The following is a 27,100-nucleotide window of genomic DNA, read 5'->3' on the forward strand; positions in this document are numbered from 1 at the left end:
AACATATTATTCTTTACTAAAAAACATGAAAACAAAATGGAATGTAAAATATTGTTCCTAAAATTTTGGTTCTCAAATACAACACACAGGTGCAGGTTTGAAGAAAACTCTTATTTTCAATTTTCTTTTTTCTTGATAAAATAAACCATCCATTTATTGTCACTAAAAGCCACAAAATTCACCTTCTGTCTTTTTGTGGTCTAAAAGAAACCTCGTACCAAAAATGTTGAAAAACAACTTGATGGAAAACGGATGATGTCTTCAATCATACATCTCACCGACATTGCACTCCCCTAAGTAAACCTTAACACTTCGTGGGGACCCACAACTGCCTTCAGCGATTAGAGCTCTATCATTTGCAGCCATGTGAGCAATAATCTTATAGATCATTTCAATCTGCCAACCAAAATTCAAATGGTGTTTAATAAAATATTTAAAAAAAAACGTATAAAACGAAATTGGAGGTAGTTATTGAGGGTGATAAAATGGAGTTTGATGATAGCTTACATCATTGGGGGAATGGCAACGATCGGCTATTTCTTCAAGTGTTAATGGCTCAACTGGATCTTTACAGCTACAATAAGGCACAAGATCGCAGGGAAAAATGAATTAATCTAACACCTTTTTTTTTTCCTTTATCATAACTAAAGAGGCCTCCTATCGTAGGTTCTTTTGTTTAATTAATTAGAATAGGTTGTAACTGTAAGCAGAGGGATCCTATAAGTTATCTAGCGAGTAAGAATACCTCGCCTCGTTCAGCACTGCAAGAACACGTTTTTGAAGAGCTAAAACTTCTATTGCTGCTTTTTTGCCAGCTTCAACTCCTGCAATTTTTTTTTTGTCAAAAGCCATTTATGAATCCAAAAACAGTACATGAATGAATGACAAGCCTCAGCAATAACAGATTATTTGAAAAAAATAAAAAAAAATAAAAAAAATTACTGATTATATGACCATGAAATATGCACGAGGATAAGATGGACATTTTACCAGGTTGGTGATAGGCATTGATATTAACCAAAGAGGCGTATATCCCAACTGCTCGCTCGTAAAGTGCAACTAGAGCCCCAACAGATTTTGGTGTTACCTCTTCCACTGTGACTGTAATGGACTCGCGGTCATTGGCGTATAAAGCAGATCTTGTTCCCTGTATATCAAAATTTGGAAGCACCAAACAATTTTATTTGTATAGCAACTAAAGTAAGCAAATAAACAATTATGTAACTTTCCAATTTTATCAAAAACATCTATCACTAGAAGGTAAGGATCCAAATGCACAGCAATTTTGACCAAATCCTTTTTATTTTGTGGTGGAGGGAACTGTTACTGGAAAGAGCTGATAGGTCAAAAATATACTAACCTGTAAAAATCCAAACAGATAGTCACCGGAGGTGACACCTGGCTCAAGCTCCCAATCATGACCGGGTGGCCTATCTCGTAGTACTTCAATGAATGTCGCGAAAAAGTTGTGGACTCCATCTCTTAGCTGTTGAATGTAGCTGAAGAGAGAGAGAGATTATCAGATAGATGCAGCACAAATCTGATTGTGTCAATCAAAAATCAGAGACGTGAATAAAACACATACGCATGTTGGTCAGTGCTCCCTTTGTTTCCATATACAGTTAATCCTTGATTTACCTGCAGATAAACGAAGATGCCAAGAACGAGATATTTAAACTAATCAAGTTTACTATGTAGAAAATAAACAAGTTTACTAAGTCGAGTTATTTTAGCATACCCTGTTACCATCTAGGTCAAACTCTTTTCCAAGAGATTCCATGACTAGCTGCTGTAAGTACCGACTAAACAACAAAAGGCTGTCCTTGTAAGGAAGGACAACCATATCCTGCAGTGGCCACAAAAAAATGAAGTTTAGTTTTTGTCAGTTTAGGAAATATTTTAAAAGAATATCTATATTATGATTCGTCTAATCTGAATAGCACAAACCTTGGATCCTACTCCACCGGTCGCCCAATACCAACATAAAGCTAGCAAAGCTGCTGGATTATTCTTGACCTGAACAACATATGATTATTACAGGTTAGCTCTATTTATACCAATGATTTATTTCAAATATAACAGTACCTACATTTATATACATCGTAATATAAGAAACTGCCATTAGATTGAATAATAATGCGGTATATGAACTATTGTGAACATAAGATATCAAATTATAACAATCGTTAATACCACTTAACAGACATGCTTCTTCAGAAAGAAGGAAGAGTTGTCTTACTATTTTGGTCCTGTTGGCTTCATCCATCATTGCTGCCCCAGCAAGCATTTCTTTAATATTGATTCCCTGTTAGTGAGAATCATGTAAATTCAGAGTCCTTACATGAAAATTAACAGCATAAATAAAACAGTCAAACTTTTCTGAATTAAATAATAATAAATAAATAAAAACCTGAAGTGCAGCTGCTAGTAAACCAACTGCAGACATTTCGGATGTTCTACCACCCACCCAGTCAAACATAGGAAATCTAGCTATCCAGCCCTCAATCCGTGCTGTATTATCAAGTAACGAATTATCTTGTGTAATAGCAACACCCTGTTTACCAGTACCAAGGACAATGTCACAACAGTTTCTATATTTGAACAAAAAAAAATCTAGAGAATATCGATGTAATCCAACAAGGGGACATATTTTGCTAGATCACTATTGCCATGATTCATATACAATTAGAACCCCGAAATTTGATGGAAAATAACTAATGCAGAAAGAAGAACCTGAGACTTAGACCTGTTTTGAAAATTCCAGGCCAGCTTCACGGAAAGCCTTTTGAACTTCCAGTAAACCATTTCGTGTTTCGGGAGTACCTCCACTCTAACAGAAACAAAGGAGGGTAAAAATGATATGCAAAAGATACGTAGAGCTAACTGTGAAATGACTTAACCAGAAGAGTGGAATCGTTCAACTATATACCTTAGAAACCACTATTACAAGTGTTGACGCAAGCTCATTGCCGAGTTGTGCTATTTGATGATCAATCCCGGCAGGATCGGTATTGTCGATAAATCTGATCTGAAAATGTTATAGAAACATAGTATTAACTATTAAGATTTCACAGCAAGAATATAAAGCAAAAGACCCAGAAATATTTTCAAGTGTCAACTTAAGTATATGGATTGAACCAGAGCATAGAAAATTATATCAGAATTCGAAACACCAGGAGTGTCAATATAAGCTCTCGGCGTGAAAAATACACGGAGCGCCAAAATTCTGGATAGTAGAAATCAGTTACATATTTACAATTGAAAGTTTAGGTTACGTGTCATGGTATTAATATACAATTATATATACTATGAAACATGCAAAAAAACAAACGATCGATACATACACTCGAATTTTAATACGAGGGCAACATATTTTACAATGCAGATACTAAACAAGACGGGAATCGAGGCAACATGATAAGAGAAGGAGCATAGTTCAATCTAAAATATGAAAACAAGAGAAGTCTATTACACCAATGATGTTCCCAAGTACCTTAAGAGGAGGATTGTCAGGAGCCAACGCCTCTGCAACAAACTGCGGCCCGAGAGCTGAACCACCAATTCCAATAGAGAGGATTTGCGTAAAACGATCTTTCAGAGGAGGCCTAATCTGCAGCGTAAGATTGCAACCTCATTCTCATTTGAGCCTTTGCTAAATCAATCAATGTTGAATCATATTTTTTCTCCCATGATTGATTTACAAATTCGCCTCTATACAGTATGAAATATCTTGTCGTACAGCAAAAGTAGAAAAAAAAAATGAAAAACGAAGTGAACAAACTGACCTTACCGCTGATGACATGAGCAGCGAATTCGGAGATTTTGTCCAATGTAGTCTCAATCTGCTGAGTCAACACAGCTTTGGGAGCTAGTTTGGGGTTTCTCAACCAATAGTGCCCCACCATTCTGCTCTCATCCGGGTTAGCAATCGCCCCCTTCTCGAGCTCCTCCATATCCTTGAAGGCCTTCTGGAGTCGGGGCTCCATTTCCTGAAGGAACTCGTCCGTGAACCCGACCCGACTGACGTCCAAGTACAGGCCCAGCTCCTTGTGCTGGTAAAGCCAGTCCACGTACCTTTTCCACAGCTCACGCGGATCCTTCTCCAGCCCTACCGCCTTGGACGCCACCGCGACGTCGTTGCCGGAATTGGAAATCGCCGTGGGTGGTGGAGCATCACGCGCCGCCCGCTGGCCGCGGAAATGGATCGCTCCGGTGGCGGAGAACGGGTACGACGAGACGAGGGAGGGGTTGTGGAATGGAGAATGCGAGGAAGAAGAATGCAGTACCTTGCCGGCGAGCCGTCTTTGTGGACCCAGCTTCAGAGAGAGTCCAGCTGAGATTGAGGAAGCCATATCGAAAATTTCTCTCTCTACGCGCGTGTTTGTGTGAGAGAGAAAGAGGAGAGAGAGAGAGAGAGTATGTAAATAGGTTGATCCTGCGGTGGTCGTAGCCCTAAAATCTAGCAAATGCTGGCCATCTTCGGCTGGAGAAGATTGCCTGATTGCGCGAAGAGATGAGAAAACATGAGATTCTCTTTGTTCTTCGATTGACCTTTCGATATTTTCGAGTGGTTGTTTGTTTGGTTCTTCCACCCAGGCCAAGCTTTGCTTATAATATTATTATTATTATTATTATTTCTCTCACCTCTAATTGTATTTTATTTTTTATTTTTTTTCTTTTTAAATTTGTTTTCTCTTTCTTTATTATTTGTCTTACACATATCTATTTCCAAAATAAATAAATAAAATAGGACTCAAATGAAATGGAATATTCCGTTAAATATATATTATGAATTTTTATTTTTTCTTATAACTTCCCGAATAAAATGATTATTTCTTTTTAGAAATACACGTTATTTCCATTTAATAATATTTTTATATTTTTTGCATTTTTCGGATATAAATGATTTATAATTTTATATAATTGATTATTTACTAATAGGGTCCAAGAACCAATAATATTAAGCCTTTCGAAGCTCCAATAGTCCAATTAGTATAGAATTAACTATAATTAAGTAATGGGCCTTTCCAAGCTCCAAGAGTCCGATTAGCATAGAATAATCAATTATTCCTAATTAACATATATTTAACTTACCAATTTCGAATTTTGTCGACCCTTATGATTATACAATCATAATTATAGATTAACACAATCAAGTAATTAATAATTACAAATTTCAAATACAAGACAATCAAATACTATCATGAACAGTGTAATTTTAACCACGTTAATTTTACTAGAAATGTAATTATCCTGGAAAGACAAAAATACCCTCATATAATTTTTAATTTACCAATTCAAACAATTTTTCTTTTATTATTATTGTAATTAAAATGTTACATCAGCGGCAACGAAGCAATCCCACTTTTCTTTTTTTTTTTTTTTTTGAAGGCGCAAACCCACTTTTCAACAACCAGCAATCTGCATAATAATTCTTCTCAAAAAAAAAAAAAAAAAAAAAAGAAAAAAAAAAAAGAAAAGAAAAAAAAAGTCTGCACAATAATTAATAATAATATAATCATGAACTCGTATACGAAAGCAAATCCCTCCGATGAAACCCTAACCCACTCCAAAGAATCGAAACCAGTTGCCGGCGGTAGCGGTGGCGGCCACCATGCGGGGTACGCTCCCTATCCGAAACTCGAGCCAGACGACGTCGCTCCAGTCGCTAATACCTGGACCACCACCACGACGTCAGTTCCGGTTGCCGGCGAGCCTCCGAGATTCACCCCCGGTCAGATCCCCGCCACCACCATGCCCAACGAGTCAAATCCCTATATCTCCGCCGATCCCGTGACGGAGTCTTCCATGAAGAGTATGCTATTTTTTTATTTTTATTTTTATTTTGGTTCCGTTTCCTGCTTTTTTTCGTTATCGATGATCAGTTGTGGCTGATTTAATTATTAATATTTTTGTTGTTTGTGTAATTTTGATTGCGGGGTGATTAGATAACGTCGACAAGGTTAAGGATGTTTTGGGTAAATGGGGTAAGAAGGCTTCAGAGGCCACTAAGGCGGCTGAAGACTTGGCCGGAAACATGTGGCAGCACTGTGAGTTCATCCTTTTCGTTTCCTTCGATAATTAGTGAATTTAGGAGCTCCATTTTTTGCCTTCAATTCTTCCTATTAACTGTGTGATGCGTACCTGTTAATAGTGTTTTGATCGCCATAAATGTGAAGTTCGTTACATTAATGTTCTCAAATATTACACATTGTGTTTGAAATCTGATGTGTGATAGGATACAAAATTCCTGTTTCTGTGAATTCAGATCTTTGTTTCGAGTTTCTAAATTTTAGATACACGGGTTTTGGTTTTCATACTCGATCAATTGCAAAGGTTTAATGGCGAAAACCGCAACAAACATAAATTGGACCATATGCGTTTTCTAGTAAGTATTGGCTTATTTAGGAGTAAGTCCGTAAATAAGCAAGCCGTGTGATATGAGCGTGATTCAATTTTGTTATTTCTTTAGTTACTTAATTTTTTTTTTTGTTTTTTTATCACTGGCCATTTCATAGACTGTAATTCGATTTTGTTATCTGTGGATATCATAAGGTCAAATTGGGGTCATTTCAAGGTCCGATTGTAGTTCTTACAACACTTTAACATGCATCGAACACAATTTTGCACATATTGGAAACAACGAAACCCTTTTCGTCTTGTGGTAATCCTTAAATATGCTTTAACTTTGAAAACGACCCACGAGACAGACGTGGCACTTAGTTTGAGGAATCCTATGTCACTTGGAAACTAAATAGGTTACAGTTTAGCTTTGGACCAAATAACTGTTAAGACAAAACTAAAATCGGAGAATGTCAGTAACACGGTAAGGGTTTTCCGTTGTTAATTTATTTATTTTTATCAGTGAAAACGGGCCCAAGCCTGGCAGATGCTGCTGTTGGAAGAATAGCACAAAGTACCAAGGTTTTGGCCGAAGGGGGATATGAAAAGGTCTTTCAGAATACATTTGAAAATATCCCAGAGGAGAAACTCCTCAAGACTTACGGGTGCTACTTGTCTACTTCTGTGGGTCCCGTTGTGGGAGTCCTATATTTGTCGTCTGCAAAAGTAGCATTTTGTAGCGATAGTCCTCTTTCGTACAAAGTGGGTGACGAGGTTTCTTGGAGCTATTATAAGGTATGATACAAATCAGAACTCATTCTTGTTTTTTTCTATGTTTTGCAAACACGTGTCTGTTTGTTATTATTTATTTTCCACTATTGGAGGGACACGATTATATTTATCGTAATTACCACCAAGTTCCTTCATATGATTGCAGTTACATCTGTAGAAATTAATTATGGTATCGTGTGGATTATTAACATGATATTTGGATATTTATATCTATATATATATGTATGTATTATGTGAACGAATAAACTGAATACTATTGGTCATTTATGGGTGCAGGTGGTTATCCCGTTGTATCAACTGAAAGCAGTTAATCCTTCAACAAACAAAACAAATGCATCTGAAAAATATATCCAGATTATATCTGTCGACGGTCACGAGTTCTGGTTCATGGGATTCATGTACTATGACAGTGCAGTGAAGAATCTACTCGGTGCACTGCAGGATTATCACTCGTAAAATTATCATCGTAAAGATATTATTGCAGTGTCATTTCATGTGTTTTGTGTTTAAGGTGTGCAGATTAAAAAATATATTCTTATATATGGTTGAAGATACTGTTGTATGCTGCAATATAGGTGCATTGTGTTGTTGTGTGTGTGCCTGCATTTGTTAATTTATGTGAAAACATTGAACAGCCAACTTTATAGCAAAAGGGAATGTTTTGTTTTGCATATGAATCATCACTTTGTGTTGTAAATAATAATAATAATAATAATAATAATAATTTTTTTTTTGTACCGCCGCTTAACGCTGCAATTTATTATTATTATGTAATTTGCGTATTTATTTATCTCAATTCCAATGTGATTGCACTAACAATTCAATTTTCTCAATATAATACTGTAGAAATTCAAGATATTTTTATTTATTTATTTATTTATTTATGCAGACGGACAGAAATCAATTCAGATAAGTTTATTATTACATATATTTTATTTAAAAAAAAAACAATCGATTTATCAGTGCAATAGTCTGTAAATAATAAAAAAGAAAAGAAAAGGTTTAATTGTATTGTAAATTTATCATCATATTAAACAATACTTTAGTAATGCATACCGTTAATTCAAATTAAGTAATGCGTACCGTTAATTCCATCTTGCCAAAAATTATTGAATATTTCAATTAGAAAGGAGGATAAGATAAACGGTGATTAATCAATGTTCTGAATCTAACAGCCATTAGTAAAGTAGATTAAGCTGCATTAATTAAATGTATAATTAGAAAGTTTATTAGTCTAACCGTCTAATAAATACAAGCCACAAAGCATGCAAAAAACACCCGCTGTTTTTGGGAGTACCGAGTTTGCTTCCGCTGGACATTCGGCTTGTGATTAGCACTAATTAATCATACGTTAGATCGAATGTAATAACTCTAAAAAATTAAATCTACAAAAATAAAATTGAATTAATGGCAGATTTATTTATTTAATTAATAATACGTAATTAAGAAAGTTAAATATTAAAATTAGGCAACTAATCAATACCGTACGTACCCAAAATACAAATACAGAAAAAAAACAAAAAAACAAAAAAAAAGCTCTCTCTCTTTCCCTCTCCTCTTTTTTTTTTCTCTCTCCTCTCTCTCTTTCTCTCTCCACATACACACCCGCATTTGTATGATGTTTTTCCTCCGCACTCGTGATTGTGACGAATACCCGGTTTCTCAGAATTTGTGCATTTTCTTAGATTAATGTAAGGAGAAAAGGTGAACGCCGTTAAAGCAAATCAATGAGAATATGAATCAGATTTGAGCTTTGATTGAAGATTCATCATGCATTTTTGCAGATTCTGATTCCATGGGTTCCATTAATTTAATCCGTTCATAATTTGCGAGATGACGAATCTGAATGTAGCAGCGGATCCCTCGCAGGTACGTCTTCCCAAATCTGACGGTTGTTTGTTGATGACGATGATGATCGCGGAAATGTGAATTTTGTGCATGATAATTTCAGGTGGAAGGTGGTGGCGGAAAAACTGAGCCGCCTCCTCCACCCGCTGCGCAACCAGGCCCCGCTCTTCATGGCGGGAGTAAGGTATTTTTTCATTCAAAATTTTGCATATCTAAATTCGTTTTTCTAGCGTATCGTGTTTTCCCCCCCTATTAATCGGAGGTTTAATTTTGCTGCATATGAAATAGAAGACTAGGTGTGAAAATTTCTGCATTGTGGAGGATAAGCGTTAATGTTTACATTAGTCTGAATCATATGCCTGCAATTCCCAGGATGGCAGGCCTATAGCCTCAGGAGATTACTTTTTAGTCAGGCTTAGAGATGTGGCTTTAAGCTCAATTTTTCGGACAAAATACGAGATAGAATCATGAATTTGGACATGTTACAAGGTGGTGACAGATAGTTGATAAATTTGCGTAAGAACTAATTAAGATGGTTTCTACATATTCAAAGGTGATAGCTGCTTCAGGCAGCACACGTTATGCGTTGGCCGTTGAGGGTTAACTTAGGAAGAATGTTTACCAAAAACTAGATAAAAACACTCTTGGTTTAACTATGGAATAGGTCTTTGACATTGTAAAGCCTTCTTCTCGTTTGAGGATTATGAATTATACGTGAGTGATACCAAAGCGTGAGGATTGATATTAGGGCATTGATATTTTACTCCTGGTTATTTCTAACTTTTGTTTTTTTGCTTTATATATTTGGAACAATCAGCTTATTCTAGTTCTCTCATTTACGTCATCTTGCAGGTTTTTAAAAGCGGGCCACTATTTTTATCATCGAAAGGTTTGTTTGCCATTCCATTTGCTCTTTTCTCTACTAGAAAGAACAAATGACGAATCGCCAAGCGTGAACATCCTTCTTGGTCCCTTCCTCACATTTGTTTGTTATGATACTTCTATTTGCTGAATGAGTTTAGATTTAAGTGGTATGAAGTGCACCAAAACCTATAATAATATAGTGCGTTGGTACCGAGGAAGCATTCTATGTTTCCAAAATAATCCTTACTAAATAACTTATAAGGAGAAAAACTGTGTTTCTTCACAGTGGCCAATATTTTTCCTCAATATTTTTTCCTCTATGTAGGAATTGGCTGGACATCATGGAAGAAACGGTGGTTTATTTTAACTCAAACCTCCTTGGTCTTCTACAGAAGTGACCCGGTGAGTTGCTTCTTTTCCATTTTTTTATTTATTTTTTATCTCTTTATGCGTTGTATAAGATTTTCTCGTCAAATGTTAAATTTTCTGTTGTCTATTTAAAAATTTTCCTCAAGAGCGCTGTCCCTCAAAAGTGGAGTGAAGTAAACTTAACCCTTGGAGGCATTGATCTCAACAGTTCAGGCAGGTTGGCTTTTACTATTTTAATTACTTTTTATTTTAGTTGTCATGCTTTTGGTTTTTAGTTGCCTATCAATTTGGACATTTGCCTTACTTCCCAGCCACAAGGAATATTGACTTTTTCCTTTTTTGTATCCATTTACAGTGTAGTAGTCAAAGAAGATAAGAAGTTGCTCACCGTGCTCTTCACTGATGGTCGCGACGGTCGAGCTTTCACACTTAAGGTAAAACTGTATGCATTTATTTGACCAAACTTTAGCTTTGGCTTTAAGCTTCTTAAAAAAAATTCAAGCTCAGTTTACCGTCACTCTGTTGTTTTTCTGCTACCATAATCATCACTCATCTAATTTACATGGGCGCAGGCAGAAACACTTGAGGATTTGCATGAATGGAAGGCTGCGCTTGAGGAAGCCCTTGCGAATGCCCCTAATGCTGCTCTTGTTGTGGGACAAAAGGGTATATTCAGGAATGATCAGTCCAATGCAGCTGATGCTTCTTTAGAACTGTGTAAGCTCTCACTACCTCAATGTGTTATTATTTTGTGATGTAGGTTAAACATTATACCATTAGATAGTGGTAGGTTATTCTTTTTAATGTGATGCATGCATTTTATATATATATATATATATATATATATATATATATATATATATATATATATATATATATATATATATATATATATCAACCAGTCGATTAACTTCTTTACTTTTGTTTTCATTTATATTATTTTTATTTGATGTTTTTGTGGAGTGTTATGGGTTGATTATGGGCTCGGTCGGGGGATATAATTGAACTTTAGTACCTTATTACTTCTGTGCTTCGGCTTTTGGCTGTCGGGCATGAAATATGAATCTTACTATTCTGCTATTTTTGTATTTGCTTTTAGCCAAAGACAGACAAACAGTTAAATCCCTGGTTATCGGCCGACCAATTTTACTTGCTCTGGAAGATATAGACGGCGCTCCATCCTTTTTGGAAAAAGCTCTTAGGTTTCTTGAAGAGCACGGTGAGCCTCCTTTTCATTGTACTAATGGACTCAGAAGTGGTTTCATGCTCTGTTTATTTACATATTCATGTTGGCCTGAATTTTCTTATAGTGCAACATTGAATAAAGTAGTTCAATTTCGTAAAAGGTATTTATTTATAACAATTAATTCTATCAGTGAAAAGACAGTAACTGCCACAAGTCATATTTTGCATGTCTTGCATTCTGAATCAGTGGCTCAAATGGAAAGCATGGAACAATATGCTATGTTAAACTCGTTCGAGTAAATTACATTTGGCATATATTCCACTAGATGATCCTTGACACAAAATTTCCTTTATTCGTTTTACCATTGAAGGGAAATGCACTATTCCCAATTAATATGTAATGCATTTCAAACATACACAAGATAAGAGAAGTTTACTTTAGATTATGGTGGCGTAAGTCATAAAGGGGAAATTTAACGTTTTCGGTGTTTTAATGACATTGTTACAGCTTTTTGGGAAAATCCTTACATGCATTTATCTTTTAAAAATTAAAGTTAGAATGATTAGCATGAAGCAACCATACGCACTTCTCCTATGCGCTAAGCTAAGACATGCTATGCCTATTTTCACTCATATACTCACACTATGTGGAATTATGACTTCCCTTTTGGTTGGTATTGATCTGCAAAAGTCGTTTTCTAGGAGTCAAAACAGAAGGCATCTTGAGGCAAGCTGCTGATGTTGAAGATGTTGAACGTCGAATACACGAATACGAAAAAGGTTGGTTGGTTGTTTTGATGCATAGGTTTCATGATATATGTTACATTTTTAAAGTAATTTACAGAAATTGAGAATTTCTCTTCCCTAGTAAAGATCTGGGCTAAAGTTTCTGAACCTACTTAAGATTTGCGATGCCTTAAATATCTCCCTGTTTTGTTCGATGAATTATAACATATTTACGAGGCACTTACGCAGAAATATTTATCTCTTTCTCTGTCATGCTAATGCAGTGCATACTTTTAACAGTTATATGACATCTCCTTGTTATTATGCGATATAATGTGAAACAGTGCATCTTCTGAAGCTTGCAGTTATATATTTCATTAATTCTGCATAAGGTATTTATCAAAATACTAAATGATACCTTTTCAATAAAAAAAACAGGAAAAAATGAGTTTTCACCCGATGAGGATGCACATGTAATAGCTGACTGTATAAAGGTATTTCATAATGGTGTACAAACATTTGATTTTGGAGTTTTCTGATGTAGTTCAATTCAATACTTTCTTTTGTGGTTCATGACCAGTATGTTCTTCGGGAGTTGCCTTCACCACCAGTTCCTGCTTCTTGCTGCAAGGCTCTCCTTGAATCTTACCGTAAGTTTGTCGTTTCAGTATTTAGTTTTTTTTTAATAAATAAATCCTAGTATTTTGAATCTTCTTTCAAGCTATCTTCCATTTTTAAACCTGAAATTTTAAAGTTTGTAGTTCTGAGATGTAACTGGATAACTTACCTTGAAGACAAAAGTAAATAGCAGGTTTATTACCTCTGTTTCTCCTGTGTGTATTGCATAATAAAAACATTTCTATCTATTTAGAGAGACTATTGATAGATCAGAACTTTGTACTATCTGTGTGATACAACTAAATTGGTTTGGATAACCAGTATTTATATTACTGTAACAGAGATATTACTTTAATAAGTTGCCGAAAAATAGCAAAATATACTAATTTCAACAATTGGGGAAGATTAAGCTAGATATTCAGGCTTTTGTGGGATTTTGAATAGCAATATAAAGTCGCTACATTTGGATCTCCCTTATCATTTAGATTTTAATGTGGGCAATTTATGGTGATGATTAGGAACTGAACGTAGCATGAGAGTAAATGCTATGCGTACAGCAGTGTGTGAAACATTTCCGGAGCCAAATCGTCGCTTGTTACAGAGGTAGTCCTAAATCCCTGTCACATTTCAATGTTCTTTTACATCTTTTTATTTACGAAACTAATATTCTTTAGTAATTCTTTTTTAATAAATATTTGCTTACCAAAGCCTGCTTCACTTTTCATTTCAAGTTTATATGTTTGTTTTTAAGTCTGTTGAATTTCCATTTTGTTTGCGCCTCTATCAGAATTCTTATGACAATGCAAGCAGTGGCTTCTAACAAGGCAGTGAACCGAATGAGTGTATCAGCTGTAGCAGCTTGCATGTCTCCCTTACTTCTTCGCCCTCTTCTTGCCGGTGACTGTGATCTAGATAATGGTCTTGATGTGGGAGGTGATGGCTCTGTTCAACTTTTGCAAGCAGCTGCTGCTGCTAATAATGCTCAAGCCATCGTTATTACTTTACTTGAGGAATATGGGAATATATTTGGGGTATGCTTCAAATTTTTTGACTCGCTATTTTTGTCATCTTCTTTGCATAATCCTGTTATCCATGTGCAACAATGTAGTATCAGTGATTTCTGTTTTTTTCGTTTTTTTAATTATTAATGTTTTTATAAATTAACCCATATAATTAATTGTTTCCAGGATGGTGCTGTAACTCATGAACCCTACACTGATTCAGAAGAGAGTGGAAGTGAGAGCGAGGAAATTACAGATGATGATGATGAGAGCTTTGATGAGGACGATGATGATGATGATGATGATGATGATGAAGATGATGTGACCGAAGAATCTGGTTCTGATGTAGAAGAAGATCTTGAGCATGAATCAAGCCCAACGATTAGTGAGACTGGTGACAAAAAATTGATCAAAAAGGTTTTAATTTATTTTATCTACACCTTCTTATACAACAGTGCAGCATAATTATAGTTAGCAACATAGTCAACCACATAAGAACCTTCACCTTCCTCGAGAATATTTTCTTACACATTCTGCTGAAAATGCAGGTCTCTCGAAGTTGTAGTTCAGGGTCCAACTCTCCTAAAAAGGATGATGTTATTGAAACCAGCCAAAATTTGCCATCGGCCCCACCTCAAACTTCATTTCTTCGACATGATAGTAGGAGAAGAAGTGACGATTCTCCGAGTTCCAATGATGCAAAAATGCAATCAGATTACTCTGAATTAGAGATTGATCCTGTTGAAGAATCAGCACTTCAATTGTCTTCTGAAATGTCATATGCAGCTGCGCGCAGTGCTCGGAGACCCACTGTTTGGGGACGTACTCCTGTGAGTATATCATTTTTTTTCTTCGATTAACAGTTATACGTATACACAGATCCATATTCTGAAACAATTTAACTGATCATGAAACTTTTACGTTTTTGGACATTTTACGAAACTCGCTTGATCTGGTTTGAGTTCAGGCAAAGAAGAATCTTTCCATGGAATCCATTGATGTTCAGTTTGAAGAGGAGTAAGTGAAATATTTCACCACCAATCAAATTCTAAACCATTAAGTTGTGTTTGTTTAATATGTCTGAATTAAAGTATTGCTATAGTTATGATCTTCCATCAGCAAATAATTGCTCTACTTGCAACTTTTCGATGACATTTTAGCTCAATTGAGTTATTACGTAACAATTACAACAATCATAAATTTCTTCTTAGTGTGAATACCTTTTATAACGTTCTTTCATTTACGTCAAAAATTTATTAAAAAAAATCAATTGTTCCTTTTGGCTGCTTTAACATGATAAGTTTGTAAACTCAGATGACACTAATTGCTGTAGGATTTTTTTGTTATGCAGCATTTTCCTTTGTCTTAACTAAAATTTGTTCCACATGGTTATCACACTAAGTTGGCTTTGTTATTAGGGATGAAATCAATAAGCTCGAGGGTATTAAAACCGATCTTCAGACCAAAATTTCTAGTGAGGTAGAGCTTTAAGCGTTTATTTATATTCTGAAGTCTGAATTAGTTTTTTGTTCTGGCTTATGTAATTCTCTTGAATTCAATAACAGGCTTCGGCTAACTCACATCTGCAAGAAAAACTTGAGAAGCGGAAGCATGATCTGCATGAATGTCGCATAGCTCTCGAGAAAGATGTAAGAACTTTAATGAATATTTCGAAACCCTTCTTTGTCTTGTCTGAATATCAGTTCAAATGATATTTAACATAAAAGTAGACTCAAGTGGAAATTGCACTGTAGGTGGCAAAACTGCAAGAGCAGTTACAGAAGGAGATGGATTTGAGGGCGGCACTTGAAGCTGGACTCAAAGTAACAGAATTACCTATATCCGTTTCTTCTCTTGTTGACGAAAAGGTAGAGTGCCTCGCTGTCATCTGACGATGTAATTTTCGGTTAATAAATAACCAACTTTCCGGTTCTGTAGATGAAGGCAGATCTCGAGGAAATTGCTCAAGCGGAGGCAGATGTTATAAATTTAAAGAAGAAGACCGATGATCTTCAATTTCAGATTAATCAACAGCGTGAACAAAATTCCAGGATTGTACACGATAGAGTCAACCAGCTTCATCAGAATCCAAATCATCAAACGAAGTCGTGAGAATAACTTTTCTTCCTTACGTACTTGTTATTTTGTGTTTCCCCTAACTCTTGCATGACTAACCGGAAAAATATAAGACATCTATCAACGTGATAGAATATAATTTTCTAATTATGTCTGCCTACGTTTAAGCTATCTCCAAGATAGGCTAGATTACTAAAAAATATTCGATGTTTACCTTAATTGGAAATTCCCTCCCTCCCTTTGCAACGATGCACATACTTTAATATTCTTCTCTACCTTTGAGAGAAAATACCAAACAAGACTTTTATTTTATTTTTCATTTTTTTGTTTTAATTTTTTCAAGTGTTTGTGCACTTCTGAGTTTTCAAGATGTTAGTGTGTTTTCTTTTTCTTTCATTGTGGATTCAGGAAAGAGAAACATATAGATGGAAGAGTAGCCATCTCAAGTGCTTCCGAGAGTTTTTCAAGAAGTAAGGTATACCCATTTCAGTTCCGTCGAATTTACGTCGATTGATTCTCCGACTTCTTTCAGTTGATAATCAGTAGCATTTTTATCGTTTTAACTTTGAAAAAGATAGCTAGAGTTCGTTTTGAAGTTTGAAGATATAATTAGTATGTTCTACTATTTTTTATCAGTCATACCTCATCGTCCTTTTTTTTTTTTTGGTTAATGAATCCGTGTACAGCACGAATCTTATCGGAGTGACAAAGATAAGAAACACGAGGTTTTAAATATATCTGCGCCTCTGATCCTACAACCAGATGGTACACAATCAAAAGCCACCACTGGAGCTGTGGAGACGAGCACGAATAAGCCCATCAGTTCCATGTCTAGAAAGTCGAGCACAAGGGGCGAGGTAGTATTTTCTCGATTTGAAATGTTAAATGTCGTTTAAATTCTACTAAGCGGAATTTCATAAAAAAGAACACGATTTTGATATTCTTGATTTTGGTGAAAATGCCAGGTCTCTAATTCAACCACTTCTGCTCTGTCAAAGCTGACAAACAGACTCAACTTCTTAAAGGAACGACGCTCACAAATTGCGTCCGAGCTCCATAATTTGGACAAAGGCAGGAGTTCGTCTCAGCCTGTGCAAAACCTCGAACAAGGTACAAAATCATCGGACCACAATAGCCAGTCCTCGGTCGAAAACTCAGACAACAAACATCATAAACTCTCCAAAGACAAACAATCATCATCAAAGAAAACAACCTCGGAACCCGAGAACAAAGAACTAGCTCACAGCGCGAACGGACAAACGCAACAAAATCTCGATAAAGAAGGGAAATCGGAAGTGCCTCCGAATCTCGAAAAGGGAAAATCCGAGAGCTTTCCAACGGGGGAAAAAGATCAGTCTAAATTCCCTCCGAGAACATTTTCCAGATGATGATGTCAGCATTCTCACATTTGAATTGACAAATAAAGATTCTTTTGTGCTGTGTAGAATGCTACAAGGTAATACGAAGTTCGGGTAATGAAGAATGGCGGTGAGCAAAATTGATGAAGGGCTTGTTTGGAGAAGAAGTTTTGGTTCTGTTGTATAGGTTTATTCCAACGTTGACAAATATGAAATAATTTTTTTGTCTGATTTGTTATAAGCTATTTATGTATTTAGAGATTTTTAGATGGAATTTATATCATTGATGGAATTAATTTATTTATTTTTCGTGAAACTAAAATCATGTTGCATATAATCCCCTACATATTTATATATCATATTGCATAGAAAAGAAAACAAGAGCTTTTATTCGAAACAAGTTGAAGGGAGAGGAAAGTTACGCGAAAGCCTATCTGCCACCACTCCGGTGCCAAACCTCGCCGGTGACTTAGCTCTGGTGATAACATGTCCGATCTGACAACTAAAACCGGGTAAATTAAAACCCCCAATTGTATATAACCTGGTTCGACCGGCCGCACCCGGTTAACCCGGAAACCAGCCAATGAACCGGGTTTCATCTAAAACATTGCGTTGGCGGTGATCGTGGATTGCCGGAAAAGGGTGTGTATGGTTGCATATGTAGGGACTAGGGAGGAAAAAGAAGATGGTGCAGTGAAGAGGGAAGTGAAGGTGGAAAGAGGAGGGAGAAAGGGTTAAAAAAAAAGGATATATAGAAAACGGGACTTGCTATTTGCTGTTTGAAATTTGCTATTTGCGGTTTATAACAAAAAATATTTTATCTCTCTAAAACCCCAAAACTTCCTAAAAAAATCCAAAACCCCCCTAAAATGCGTAAAAGTGCAACTTGGGCGCGCATTCATGCAGTGTACGCCCAAGTTGGGCGTCTAGTGCAAAATTTTTTTTTCTTTTAATTGAACGCCCAAGATGGGCGCCCAAGGCGTGTACGAACGCCCGTGACGGGCGTTCGTACACGCCTTGGGCGCCCATCTTGGGCGTTCCAACATGTTTTTGCGGAAAAAAAAAGTCTTACAAATCGATTTATAGGGCTTTTTAACATGAAATTGGTTCCGTAATCGGCCTACTCAATGCATATTTCACATAAAAGAGTCGAAATTACATCAAAAAATCGAAGCCGAACCCTTCTTCAAGCTTGATTTCGAATTTTCGAATTTTTTTTTTTTTTTGCTATTTGCAGTTTGGGGGTTTTTGGATTTTCTTGAAAAGTTTTGGAGGTTTTGTTATAAACCGCAAATATCAATTTTCTAACCGTAAATAGCATTTCATTAGAAAATATATATTTAGAAATATTAAAATTAATAAAGTAATTAAAAAAATAAAAATAAAAACTCGGATTTAACCCGGGTTATACCTTGTCCTGTTTTGTGTTCGGTCCGGTTTAATATAGGCCAAATTAATTACTATATCAATCAATGGGATTTGGGAACGAATCAGCTGACTGTGCGTAATCGGAAATTTGATGGGCTGAGTGAGCAACAAAGCGGCTTCAAGTTGTCTACACGTGTCTCAGTTGTACATATATATATACACACAATGTATGTATCTATAGCGCATACAGACGAGGGTATTGTTCGTGAAAAAATTGAGAAATTCCAACTGGCGTACGATAGTGAGCTGAGAACCGACGATCTTCGCCGCTGGTTTGTCTGAGATGGACTACTCCATCTGCTTTCACGACGGCAACATCACTGACTTGATTAACAGCCGCACTCTCCGCGCTCACCATGTCTGTTTCTATTCTCTCCCTCGATCATCAATTTTATTCGGTTGTTTTTTTTTATTTTTTATTTTTTTTGTAATGGATTTCAGAATGGTTTTGTTTCGTATATTCTTTGTTTGATTGCGTTTTACTATGATTTTACGAATTTCGCTAGAGTTGTGAGTTATGATTACTGGGCGATATATGTATATATTTGTGTCACTTAGGGGTTTCCTCTGATAACAGTACGTTTTGCATAAATTATTGGGGGTGGGGAATGCGAGAATGAAGGCAACATAATAATAATGTCTGGTTTGATTGTTTTTTTTTTTTTTTTTTTTTGAATATGTGATGATGCTCAATGTTGTGCTGGGAAAATGTATACATTTCTAGAGCGTTCCATTTAGGGAAGTAGCACTTGGTGGGATGGCCCGATGATGTTAATGGTTATGCACTTGGGCAGGTGGATATGGGGATTTGCAGATTATTTTCTCAAACCGTTAGAAATCATCTAATTTTAAGTCTTATTTGATGCATCGAGCAATAATAGAACCTTTGCATTGGACTTTTTTTTTTAATACTACTGTTGATTACTTCTCTGTGGGACTACTACGATAATTTGTTATCATACTTCAATATTATTGGCTTGAGATTTTAGAGCACTTACTTTTCCGTCCTTTCATTTTCAGGATTTTAATAACGATCTCCAAATGCACTCCTCACTTGTGCGAAGGCTGACCCTGGAAAGAGAACTGGAGGTAATGTATATGCATTTTCCTTGTACTTAGAGGCCACTTCATTCAATGGATTTTATCCCTTCATAAATGTTTTTTTGGTATTTTTTTGTTGTTAGAAATAGTTACTGAGGTCTGTAGTTTCTGCCATATTGAGTTGCTTATGTGTACTTTAATGGCATTGCTTGAAATCAGCATCCTTGTATCCGCTCTTCGATTTCGTTGTTGGTTACCTGCCACAATCTGAATGTCCTTTTTTCCGGGACGTTTTTGTTTTACAGGGTCACCGTGGATGTGTGAATACTATAGCTTGGAATTCAGAAGGTTCACTGTTGATATCAGGATCTGATGACACACAAGTACGAATATATACTATAACCTTATATGCATATTCACCCAAACATATGAGTTTATTACAGTGGTTGCCTAGTCTAATTATACATGAGTATACTATTTAAGTGAATTAGTGATGAACATAACCTTATATGCATATTCACTCAAATATATGAGGTTATTACAGTGGTTGCCTGGTCTTGTATTTTATATATGAAGGTTGAAGATTACTAGTACGGTAACATACTTATTTTTGTGTGCATAAAGGCGATACTTCAAATTACAACATATACATGAGAGTGGTTTTTCTTAATGCTGACCTAGTTGTGTGTGTTATATTTCTTTATGTTTCAAGGAAGATGTAATAATGACAATTGCTACTATTGACGTGATCACTTTGTTCTTATGAATAGTTTTGTTCCATGGCTATTTTTTTATTCTGGTGGCCCATGAACCTGACTTATTGATATAACTGTATCAATGTTTACCTATTATTGAAAATTAGAAATGTTGCATCTGTTGCAGCTTAATATTTGGTCCTATTCTAGCCGGAAACTTATGCAATCCATTGAGACTGGTCATTCTGCTAACATTTTCTGTGCAAAATTCGTCCCTGAAACTTCAGATGAACTAGTTGTTTCTGGGGCGGCTGATGCCGAGGTAAGGTATTCATGTTATCAGATTATGAATTTGTGCGAACTTTTCACTTTGAGTGGTTTATAATTCCTTAGTTAAGGTCATATCTGTTCATCGTAGGTGCGCCTCTTCAATTTGTCCCGTTTGAGGAAGAGTGGACTGGAGGAGAGAGCTATCAGCCCGTCAGCAGTGTTTCAGTGTCATACAAGGAGGGTTAAAAAATTAGCTGTAAGCTACTTCTTTATTTTTTTATATATTATTTTTAATGTGAACTCCTTGTTCTGTCTCGTAATTGATTATATGTTGTCAATGTGTTCGCTGCTTGTAAATATATGTTTCTTGTTCTAGGTGGAGGTCGGAAACCCTAATGTGGTCTGGAGTGCCAGTGAAGACGGGACATTGAGGCAGCATGATTTCCGTGAGGGTGATTCTTGTCCTCCTGCGGGGTCCTCTCATCAAGAATGTCGCAATATCCTTGTGAGTTCTTACTCCTTGCATACTTGTTTTTCCCCTTCTTGTTCTTCCCACAGCAAATCACTCGCTTTCTTGAATAAAATTTGGAAAATAAAAAAGTTGGAAGTCTTGTTTCAAATGCCGAAAAACTGAAACCTAGGATATTCTTCCTGTCAGTTTTGTTTGCAACAGACATTCCCAACATATCTTCTTTTGCCACTTTTTAATTTGGCCATGCGTACTACTTGATTGCAGCTTGATTTGCGTTTGGGAGCTAAGAAATCATTAGCAGATCCTCCTAAGCAGTCCCTTGCTCTGAAGTCTTTCGATATCAGTTCCACTAGGCCTCATTTACTTCTTGTTGGTGGCAGGTACCTTATAGTTACTTCAGTTGTATCCTATTATTATGGTGCATCCACTAATTACTGTGCTTAATGATTGCAGTGATACATTTGCGCGTTTGTATGACAGACGAATGCTGCCCCCACTATCATCTAGTCAGTACAAGTTGCAGCCACCTCCTTGTGTGAACTACTTTTGCCCGATGCATCTCTCTGACCTTGTAAGTCCATGATACAATATAATGATATATATGTATATATAATATATATATACATTGTAGATTTGGTGACGTGTCTCTGTTATGAATTTATTCTGTGAGTTCTGGAGCAAAAGCTGACTTGTGGCAATTTTATGGTCGCATCTTTCTTGCCAGGGTCGTTCTAGCTTGCATCTCACTCACGTCACTTTTAGTCCTAATGGAGAGGAGGTTCTTCTTAGTTATAGTGGGGAGCATGTTTACCTGATGGACGTCAATCTTGGTATATATTGTCTCTTCATTTTCAGTGTTCCCTTTCTTCATCATCTATTGAACCACTATTCGTGGCCTCAACTATGTTTCTATCTAAAATGCTATCAGAGAAAATGAGGTCTACATTTAACCATTTTTATTAAAACTTCTGACTCCAGTTTGAGGGGGTAAATGTAATTCTGCAAGCAAGAGTTTTTTTTTGGTAATTTATAGGTGTTTTTAATTTACCCTTTATATATCCATTTTGTATGGTGTACTACTATATGCTATGTTTTTCTAAGCTACTTCAAATTTCGAATTAGAATTTATGTAAAGGTAATATTTTCTATCTAATCTAGAATCAGACTGCCATGATGTCTGAAACTATTATCACTGCGCACTAATAGTTTCTTTTTCAACAGATTCTGGGAGTACAATGAGGTATTCTTCGGGGGATGTCTCGAATCGTATCAGCTCGAGTCCCCTACTACGTGGAGTAGAAATGCATTCATCTCGTTCTGGTGTATCCTCAAATGGTTTTCCTCGGACAAATAAAGCAGGAGTATGCACTCTTTTCTGCTTTATGTTGATATGCGAGCTCATAATTTTGAGTGCTGATGCATGGTTGTGTTTCTCTATTTAAGCTTGATAGGTGCAAGAAATTAGTTCAGATTGCTGAAAAATCATTAAAAACAGACACAGATTATTATTATGGAATTGAGGCTTGTAATGAAGTTTTGGATGGCCATGGTCATGAAATTGGGCCAACTCTCATGCAGGAGTGTTTGTGTATACGTGCATCCTTGTTGCTCAAGGTTGGAATTTATTATCCAGCTTCATTTGCTCTAGCTGCTTTCCTCTATCAGTTAATCTTTTTTATTCTTTCTTACAGCGGAGGTGGAAAAGTGACTCGCACATGGCTATCAGGGACTGTCATAGAGCTCTGATTATTAATCCTTCTTCAACCAGGGCACTGATTTGCATGGCTGAAGCACTTCTCTTGGTAACTGAATGGCAGTCTGATGCCTAACAGTCTTTAACTAATCCAATAATTTTAGAACAATTTCTAGACGTGGAATTGGTCAGATTTGATCTGCAACTGTCTTGTCGGCAAGATTCCACGACTGACGTCCCATGTCATATACGTTTTCTGACTTGACTTTTCTGACTGTTACATGGGTTGATCTGTCGTAACGATTGACTTAGTGTGACCTTTGACTTATACTTGATCACATAGGATCCGTGCTGCATTTTGAAGAGAATTTACTGTATGCTACGTCTGGGTCTTATGTTGATGGCTCTGGTTTTTTGGTCATTGCAGTTGGAAAAACATAAGGAAGCGTTGGAATTTGCTATTACATCCCGGTCTCTAGCTCCAACTGATTCTGAAATTATGGAGAGGGTGGAGAGTATTAAGAAGAATGTTGCTGCAGGTTCGCAATACTTGTTGTTCTTGTTGATATCTTGAACATTTTTTAGTACTTCAAAGTGACTCTGTTTTGAATTTTATCTCCAAGCTTAAGATATCAAACTGCTCCATCAATAGTCAATGCAATTATGAAAACTTAAATAAAATATATGTCTATAAATGGAGTGGGAAATCCTTTTGAAGTCCATTCTTCACTAGAATTGCTAACTTCACTTCTCATGGTGTGGGATCTGTTTGCTAGCGGTAACTTTTCATTAGGTACACCTCTAGATATGTAATATTGTGCCCTTGACTTATAGCTGAAGCTGACAAAGCTAACACAGAGAGTGATAGAGGAACCAAGGCAAGCTATCGGGCAGGAAGAGTGCTTTCTTTGAGTGACATAATCTATCATTCCGAAGGAGACAATGATGCTTCAATAGATGGACCTGAAAGAGAAGACTCTGAATATGATGAAGAGCTGGAATTGGATTTTGACACATCAATATCTACTGAAGGAGGGTATGATGTTGACTCTGATGTTCTCCCGAGAAACTTAAATCTGAGGATTCACAGGATAGGTGATTCAGCTGTGGAAACTGAGAGGCCGAATGGATCTAGTGAATGGCCTCTATTGTCGTGTGAAAATGAAGCTCCTTACCAGGTTTCTGGTTCTATGTTTTACCCAAAAAAATAATTTTGATTTTTTCTCATATCATCTGTTGTGTGTTTGTGCATTGAACTGTTTGATGGCCATTATGTTGTTTTTTATTAGATATACCATCATGGTTCATGCGGTGTGTTAGTGGCGTCTTCCTGGGTCACTGTTTGCAACTTTGTGTGTATTCGTAGAATTCTGTGGTTGGTAGTGCAGTTTTTGGTTTTTGGTTTTTGTGAGTGAATTATCATGTGTTTGTTTCTCACTGTTGTCAATAAGTCTTAAATACTGTGCTCTTTTGTATTTGGAATTTCCTTTCATTTCTATCTTGTAGTTATATAAAGCCACTTCACCTTTTGTGTGTTACTCAGAAACATAATATTTTCTATACTTATTTCCTTCATAAATTTAGAATTATTTTAGGTATTATATCACGTTTGATAATCATATATATATATATATATATATATATATATATATATATATATATATATATATATATATATATATATATATATATATGCTTCCAACATTGAAATGCTTATGATTCTTTTGCTGATTTCATTTTTAAAATGCAGTATATTGTCGCCAGATTATCTTAACAAATTAATGTTCTGTTGCAGCCTGAGATGGCGGTAGATATGAAGCAGAGATATGTTGGTCATTGTAATATAGGCACTGATATAAAACAAGCTAGTTTTATTGGCCAGAGAGGTATGTTCAAGATCTTACATGCAACCTTTCTGGATCATACTTGTGCAATAAACAAAGAAAGGGAAATATGTGTGTGTTTTCTGCCCAAGGCAGCTTTCACCATTATATTTATTATACTGAATGCTCAGTAATGTATGAAACTAGAGAAAGACAGGAAGATACCTTTGTACTCCTGTCGTTTAGTGTCCGGATCATTTCTAAATCTTTTTACTCGGCATGAATGATAAATTTTCTCGACTTCATTGACCATGTGATTTCTTTTATCTAATTTTTTAATCATTTTTAGACTCTCATAACATTTCCGGTGAAATATTTAAATATAGGGTAAATTACACACACCCCCCTGAGGTAAGCTTAAATAACTGTAAGGTCCCTGTGGTATCGATAATTACACTTAGCCCCCTGAAACGTAGTCAGAAACTCTAATGGGATAATGAATTGGATACGTTATTCCGATAGGGTTCTAAGGGACTATTGGTTTCAGAAAGTGGTGAAGACAACAAAGAGCTATGGGGTGACATGGCTCCCCGAACATTCCCGAACATTTCTTAAATCACCCATAACTCTTTGTTGTCTCCACCACTTTCTGAAACCAATAGTCCGTTAGAACCCTATCGGAATAACGTATCCAATTCATTTTCCCATTAGAGTTTCTGACTACGTTTCAGGGGGCTAAGTGTAATTATCGATACCACAGGGACCTTACAGTTATTTAAGCTTACCTCAGGGGGGTGTGTGTAATTTACCCTTAAATATAAATATGAGAACAAACAGAATTTTCCTGTACTTTCCCCTCAAGCAAATGTAAGATCTAAATGAACCCTTACTTGGAATGTCATTCGTGGCTAAACACAACTGAAAAGTTGATCCCTTAGTGAAACTCCCTTTGAAGATTGCATTTTATTATAGTATTATGTTGATTTTTTTATTGTATCCAGGTGAATACATTGCCAGCGGAAGTGACGATGGTAGATGGTTTATCTGGGAAAAGAAAACCGGCCGCTTAATAAAGATGTTACATGGAGATGATGCTGGTAAAGTAACTATACCCCCCCCCCCCCAACACACACACACACACACACATGTCCGCCCCTCGGTATAATTGTATTCCCAGAATAGTATTGTGTATAGCTTTGTTCTCTTCCTCACAGCGAACCAAATTTTAGGTGCAAGTTGTGAAGCTTATTGAATTTGGAACAACTAATACAAAAATAGTTTGGATTATGTTCTTCATTTAATTGTATTTATGATTTTCTAATGCCTTTATTCTTACCATCTGCAGTTGTCAACTGTATACAGTGCCATCCACATGATTGTGTTATTGCAACTAGTGGAATTGATAGCACGATAAAGGTGGGAAAGGGTTATATATATTTCGGTTAGTTATATCTCTATAAGGAATGGTATCTCATTCACCACTATATTGGATGCAGATCTGGTCTCCAAATTCCCCAGTCGCCTCCATTGTGGCTGGTGGAGCAGCTGGACCAGAGACTTCAAATGTATTAGATGCTATGGAGGGCAATCAGCGCAGATTATGTCGTACTCGTGAAACAATTCTGTATGTATTATGACTCTCTATATTTAACTCTGCCCTTACTTTATTTTTGTTGTCTTTTGTGTTATTGTTGCGCTTTTGCTTTTGGGTGTCGTTTTCTTTTCTTTTTCTGATGTGGGACATTATGCATATAGCATATGCTACTAATTAGCTCCCCCTTAGTTTACACCTGCTCAATTTTATTAAATCCGTCCTCTTGTTGAATTTGACCATAATTTTCTATTCAAACATTTATTCTCGTTTCAGGCCTTTTGAGATACTTGAACGTTTCAGGATGCACGAGTTTGCTGAAGGAAGTTTCCATCCATTTGAGTGCACGCAAAGCTGATATAGTTCTTCTCACTGTATTCGGCTATAGGTACCATATTTATTTATTTACTTATTGTTTCTACATTCATTTTAGGTCTGATATTATTTTTGTCCAAAAAAGAAAAATCAATTTTCGTATATATGATTCTAGAAGTCCTGAATTTGATTTGACCTCTTACTATGTTTATCAGTTTACCGTTTTGGAAGACTAGCGTATCCCGTTAATCTCGTGCGCATGTTTTTTTAACGAGATATATTTTTGATTGGTTCAGTATGACAGGGAAGTCGATGATTTAAAGAGCCTTGCTGAAGTTTGTGAATCCACTGGACTGGTGATGTAAAGTTTTTTTTGTGTACAGAAATACAGCAGTGGCTACTACAATCTCCCACTGTTTTCATGAGAGAGAGAGATGTATTATATCATTTGTTCGTTGCTCAAACTTACTGTTGATAATTATTTTATCGATTTAATTATGCCAGACGCTCTAAGTCTCTTTTGTGTTCGTGTTCGTGTGTGTGTGCGTGTGTTATAGTACAAGGTCGTGGTTCATACGCGTGTATGTGCGTCG

At 36.2% G+C, this 27,100-nt stretch overlaps 4 protein-coding genes across 8 annotated transcripts; 3 read left to right on the forward strand and 1 right to left on the reverse strand.

Moving 5' to 3' along the window:
• Nucleotides 1-26: 26 nt before the first annotated feature.
• Nucleotides 27-4,677, reverse strand: PGI1 (phosphoglucose isomerase 1). The gene is made up of 14 exons (XM_012983416.2): nt 3,786-4,677; nt 3,494-3,610; nt 2,930-3,028; nt 2,747-2,830; nt 2,411-2,554; nt 2,240-2,305; nt 1,948-2,016; nt 1,739-1,846; nt 1,586-1,638; nt 1,361-1,499; nt 991-1,147; nt 746-824; nt 508-574; nt 27-396 (listed from the first exon to the last, which is right to left on the reverse strand). Exons 1-14 carry the CDS (start codon nt 4,350-4,352, stop codon nt 262-264), a joined length of 1,884 nt encoding a protein of 627 aa, XP_012838870.1. The 5' UTR covers nt 4,353-4,677; the 3' UTR covers nt 27-261.
• Nucleotides 4,678-5,318: 641 nt separating this feature from the next.
• On the forward strand, nt 5,319-7,811 carry LOC105959335 (GEM-like protein 1). The gene is made up of 4 exons (XM_012983417.2): nt 5,319-5,815; nt 5,949-6,050; nt 6,866-7,137; nt 7,411-7,811. The coding sequence occupies exons 1-4, from the start codon at nt 5,521-5,523 to the stop codon at nt 7,588-7,590; spliced, it is 849 nt and encodes a 282-aa protein (XP_012838871.1). The 5' UTR covers nt 5,319-5,520; the 3' UTR covers nt 7,591-7,811.
• A 687-nt stretch (nt 7,812-8,498) lies between these two features.
• Nucleotides 8,499-17,501, forward strand: REN1 (Rho GTPase activation protein (RhoGAP) with PH domain-containing protein). Of its 2 annotated transcripts, none has more exons than XM_088814278.1 (24): nt 8,499-8,825; nt 8,919-9,003; nt 9,086-9,166; nt 9,835-9,871; nt 10,172-10,248; nt 10,362-10,432; nt 10,571-10,649; nt 10,788-10,932; nt 11,315-11,434; nt 12,103-12,180; nt 12,565-12,620; nt 12,707-12,776; nt 13,263-13,347; nt 13,532-13,775; nt 13,932-14,162; nt 14,294-14,575; nt 14,713-14,762; nt 15,164-15,224; nt 15,311-15,394; nt 15,500-15,613; nt 15,684-15,853; nt 16,230-16,296; nt 16,508-16,678; nt 16,787-17,501. In XM_088814278.1, the coding sequence occupies exons 2-24, from the start codon at nt 8,968-8,970 to the stop codon at nt 17,207-17,209; spliced, it is 2,832 nt and encodes a 943-aa protein (XP_088670404.1). In that variant the 5' UTR covers nt 8,499-8,825; nt 8,919-8,967; the 3' UTR covers nt 17,210-17,501. The 2 variants fall into 2 exon arrangements, with proteins under 2 accessions (XP_088670404.1, XP_088670406.1); XM_088814280.1 differs by having other exon boundaries at nt 8,544-8,838.
• Nucleotides 17,502-18,603: 1,102 nt separating this feature from the next.
• ASG2 (transducin family protein / WD-40 repeat family protein) lies at nt 18,604-27,034 on the forward strand. Of its 4 annotated transcripts, none has more exons than XM_012983419.2 (20): nt 18,604-18,965; nt 19,628-19,696; nt 19,954-20,031; nt 20,531-20,665; nt 20,762-20,869; nt 20,990-21,118; nt 21,350-21,465; nt 21,539-21,656; nt 21,810-21,915; nt 22,307-22,446; nt 22,529-22,699; nt 22,777-22,887; nt 23,206-23,317; nt 23,613-23,956; nt 24,574-24,664; nt 25,603-25,698; nt 25,947-26,017; nt 26,098-26,225; nt 26,469-26,580; nt 26,804-27,034. In XM_012983419.2, exons 1-19 carry the CDS (start codon nt 18,891-18,893, stop codon nt 26,548-26,550), a joined length of 2,280 nt encoding a protein of 759 aa, XP_012838873.1. In that variant the 5' UTR covers nt 18,604-18,890; the 3' UTR covers nt 26,551-26,580; nt 26,804-27,034. The 4 variants fall into 4 exon arrangements, with proteins under 4 accessions (XP_012838873.1, XP_012838874.1, XP_012838875.1 ...); XM_012983420.2 differs by having other exon boundaries at nt 18,625-18,965; nt 26,812-27,034; XM_012983421.2 differs by having other exon boundaries at nt 18,625-18,965; nt 26,496-26,580.
• The last annotated feature ends 66 nt before the right edge of the window (nt 27,035-27,100 follow it).

Source organism: Erythranthe guttata, chromosome 14 (assembly GCF_056151865.1).
Source record: "Erythranthe guttata isolate IM_541 chromosome 14, IM_541, whole genome shotgun sequence".
NCBI lineage: Eukaryota > Viridiplantae > Streptophyta > Magnoliopsida > Lamiales > Phrymaceae > Erythranthe > Erythranthe guttata.

Bases quoted from the DNA above. Each gene is read 5' to 3' on its own strand.
- PGI1 (XM_012983416.2), bottom strand. From the start codon at position 4,352: ATGGCTTCCTCAATCTCAGCTGGACTCTCTCTGAAGCTGGGTCCACAA. The intron at 2,017-2,239 runs GTAAGACAACTC...TATGTTGTTCAG, and splicing joins AAGCCAACAGGACCAAAATA to GTCAAGAATAATCCAGCAGC. The intron at 1,500-1,585 runs GTATGTGTTTTA...CTCTCTCTTCAG, and splicing joins GGGAGCACTGACCAACATGC to CTACATTCAACAGCTAAGAG.
- LOC105959335 (XM_012983417.2), top strand. From the start codon at position 5,521: ATGAACTCGTATACGAAAGCAAATCCCTCCGATGAAACCCTAACCCAC. The intron at 6,051-6,865 runs GTGAGTTCATCC...TATTTTTATCAG, and splicing joins CGGAAACATGTGGCAGCACT to TGAAAACGGGCCCAAGCCTG. The intron at 7,138-7,410 runs GTATGATACAAA...TTATGGGTGCAG, and splicing joins TTTCTTGGAGCTATTATAAG to GTGGTTATCCCGTTGTATCA.
- REN1 (XM_088814278.1), top strand. From the start codon at position 8,968: ATGACGAATCTGAATGTAGCAGCGGATCCCTCGCAG. The intron at 12,181-12,564 runs GTTGGTTGGTTG...TAAAAAAAACAG, and splicing joins AATACACGAATACGAAAAAG to GAAAAAATGAGTTTTCACCC. The intron at 12,621-12,706 runs GTATTTCATAAT...GTTCATGACCAG, and splicing joins TAATAGCTGACTGTATAAAG to TATGTTCTTCGGGAGTTGCC.
- ASG2 (XM_012983419.2), top strand. From the start codon at position 18,891: ATGGACTACTCCATCTGCTTTCACGACGGCAACATCACTGACTTGATT. The intron at 23,957-24,573 runs GTTTCTGGTTCT...GTTCTGTTGCAG, and splicing joins AAAATGAAGCTCCTTACCAG to CCTGAGATGGCGGTAGATAT. The intron at 24,665-25,602 runs GTATGTTCAAGA...TATTGTATCCAG, and splicing joins TAGTTTTATTGGCCAGAGAG to GTGAATACATTGCCAGCGGA.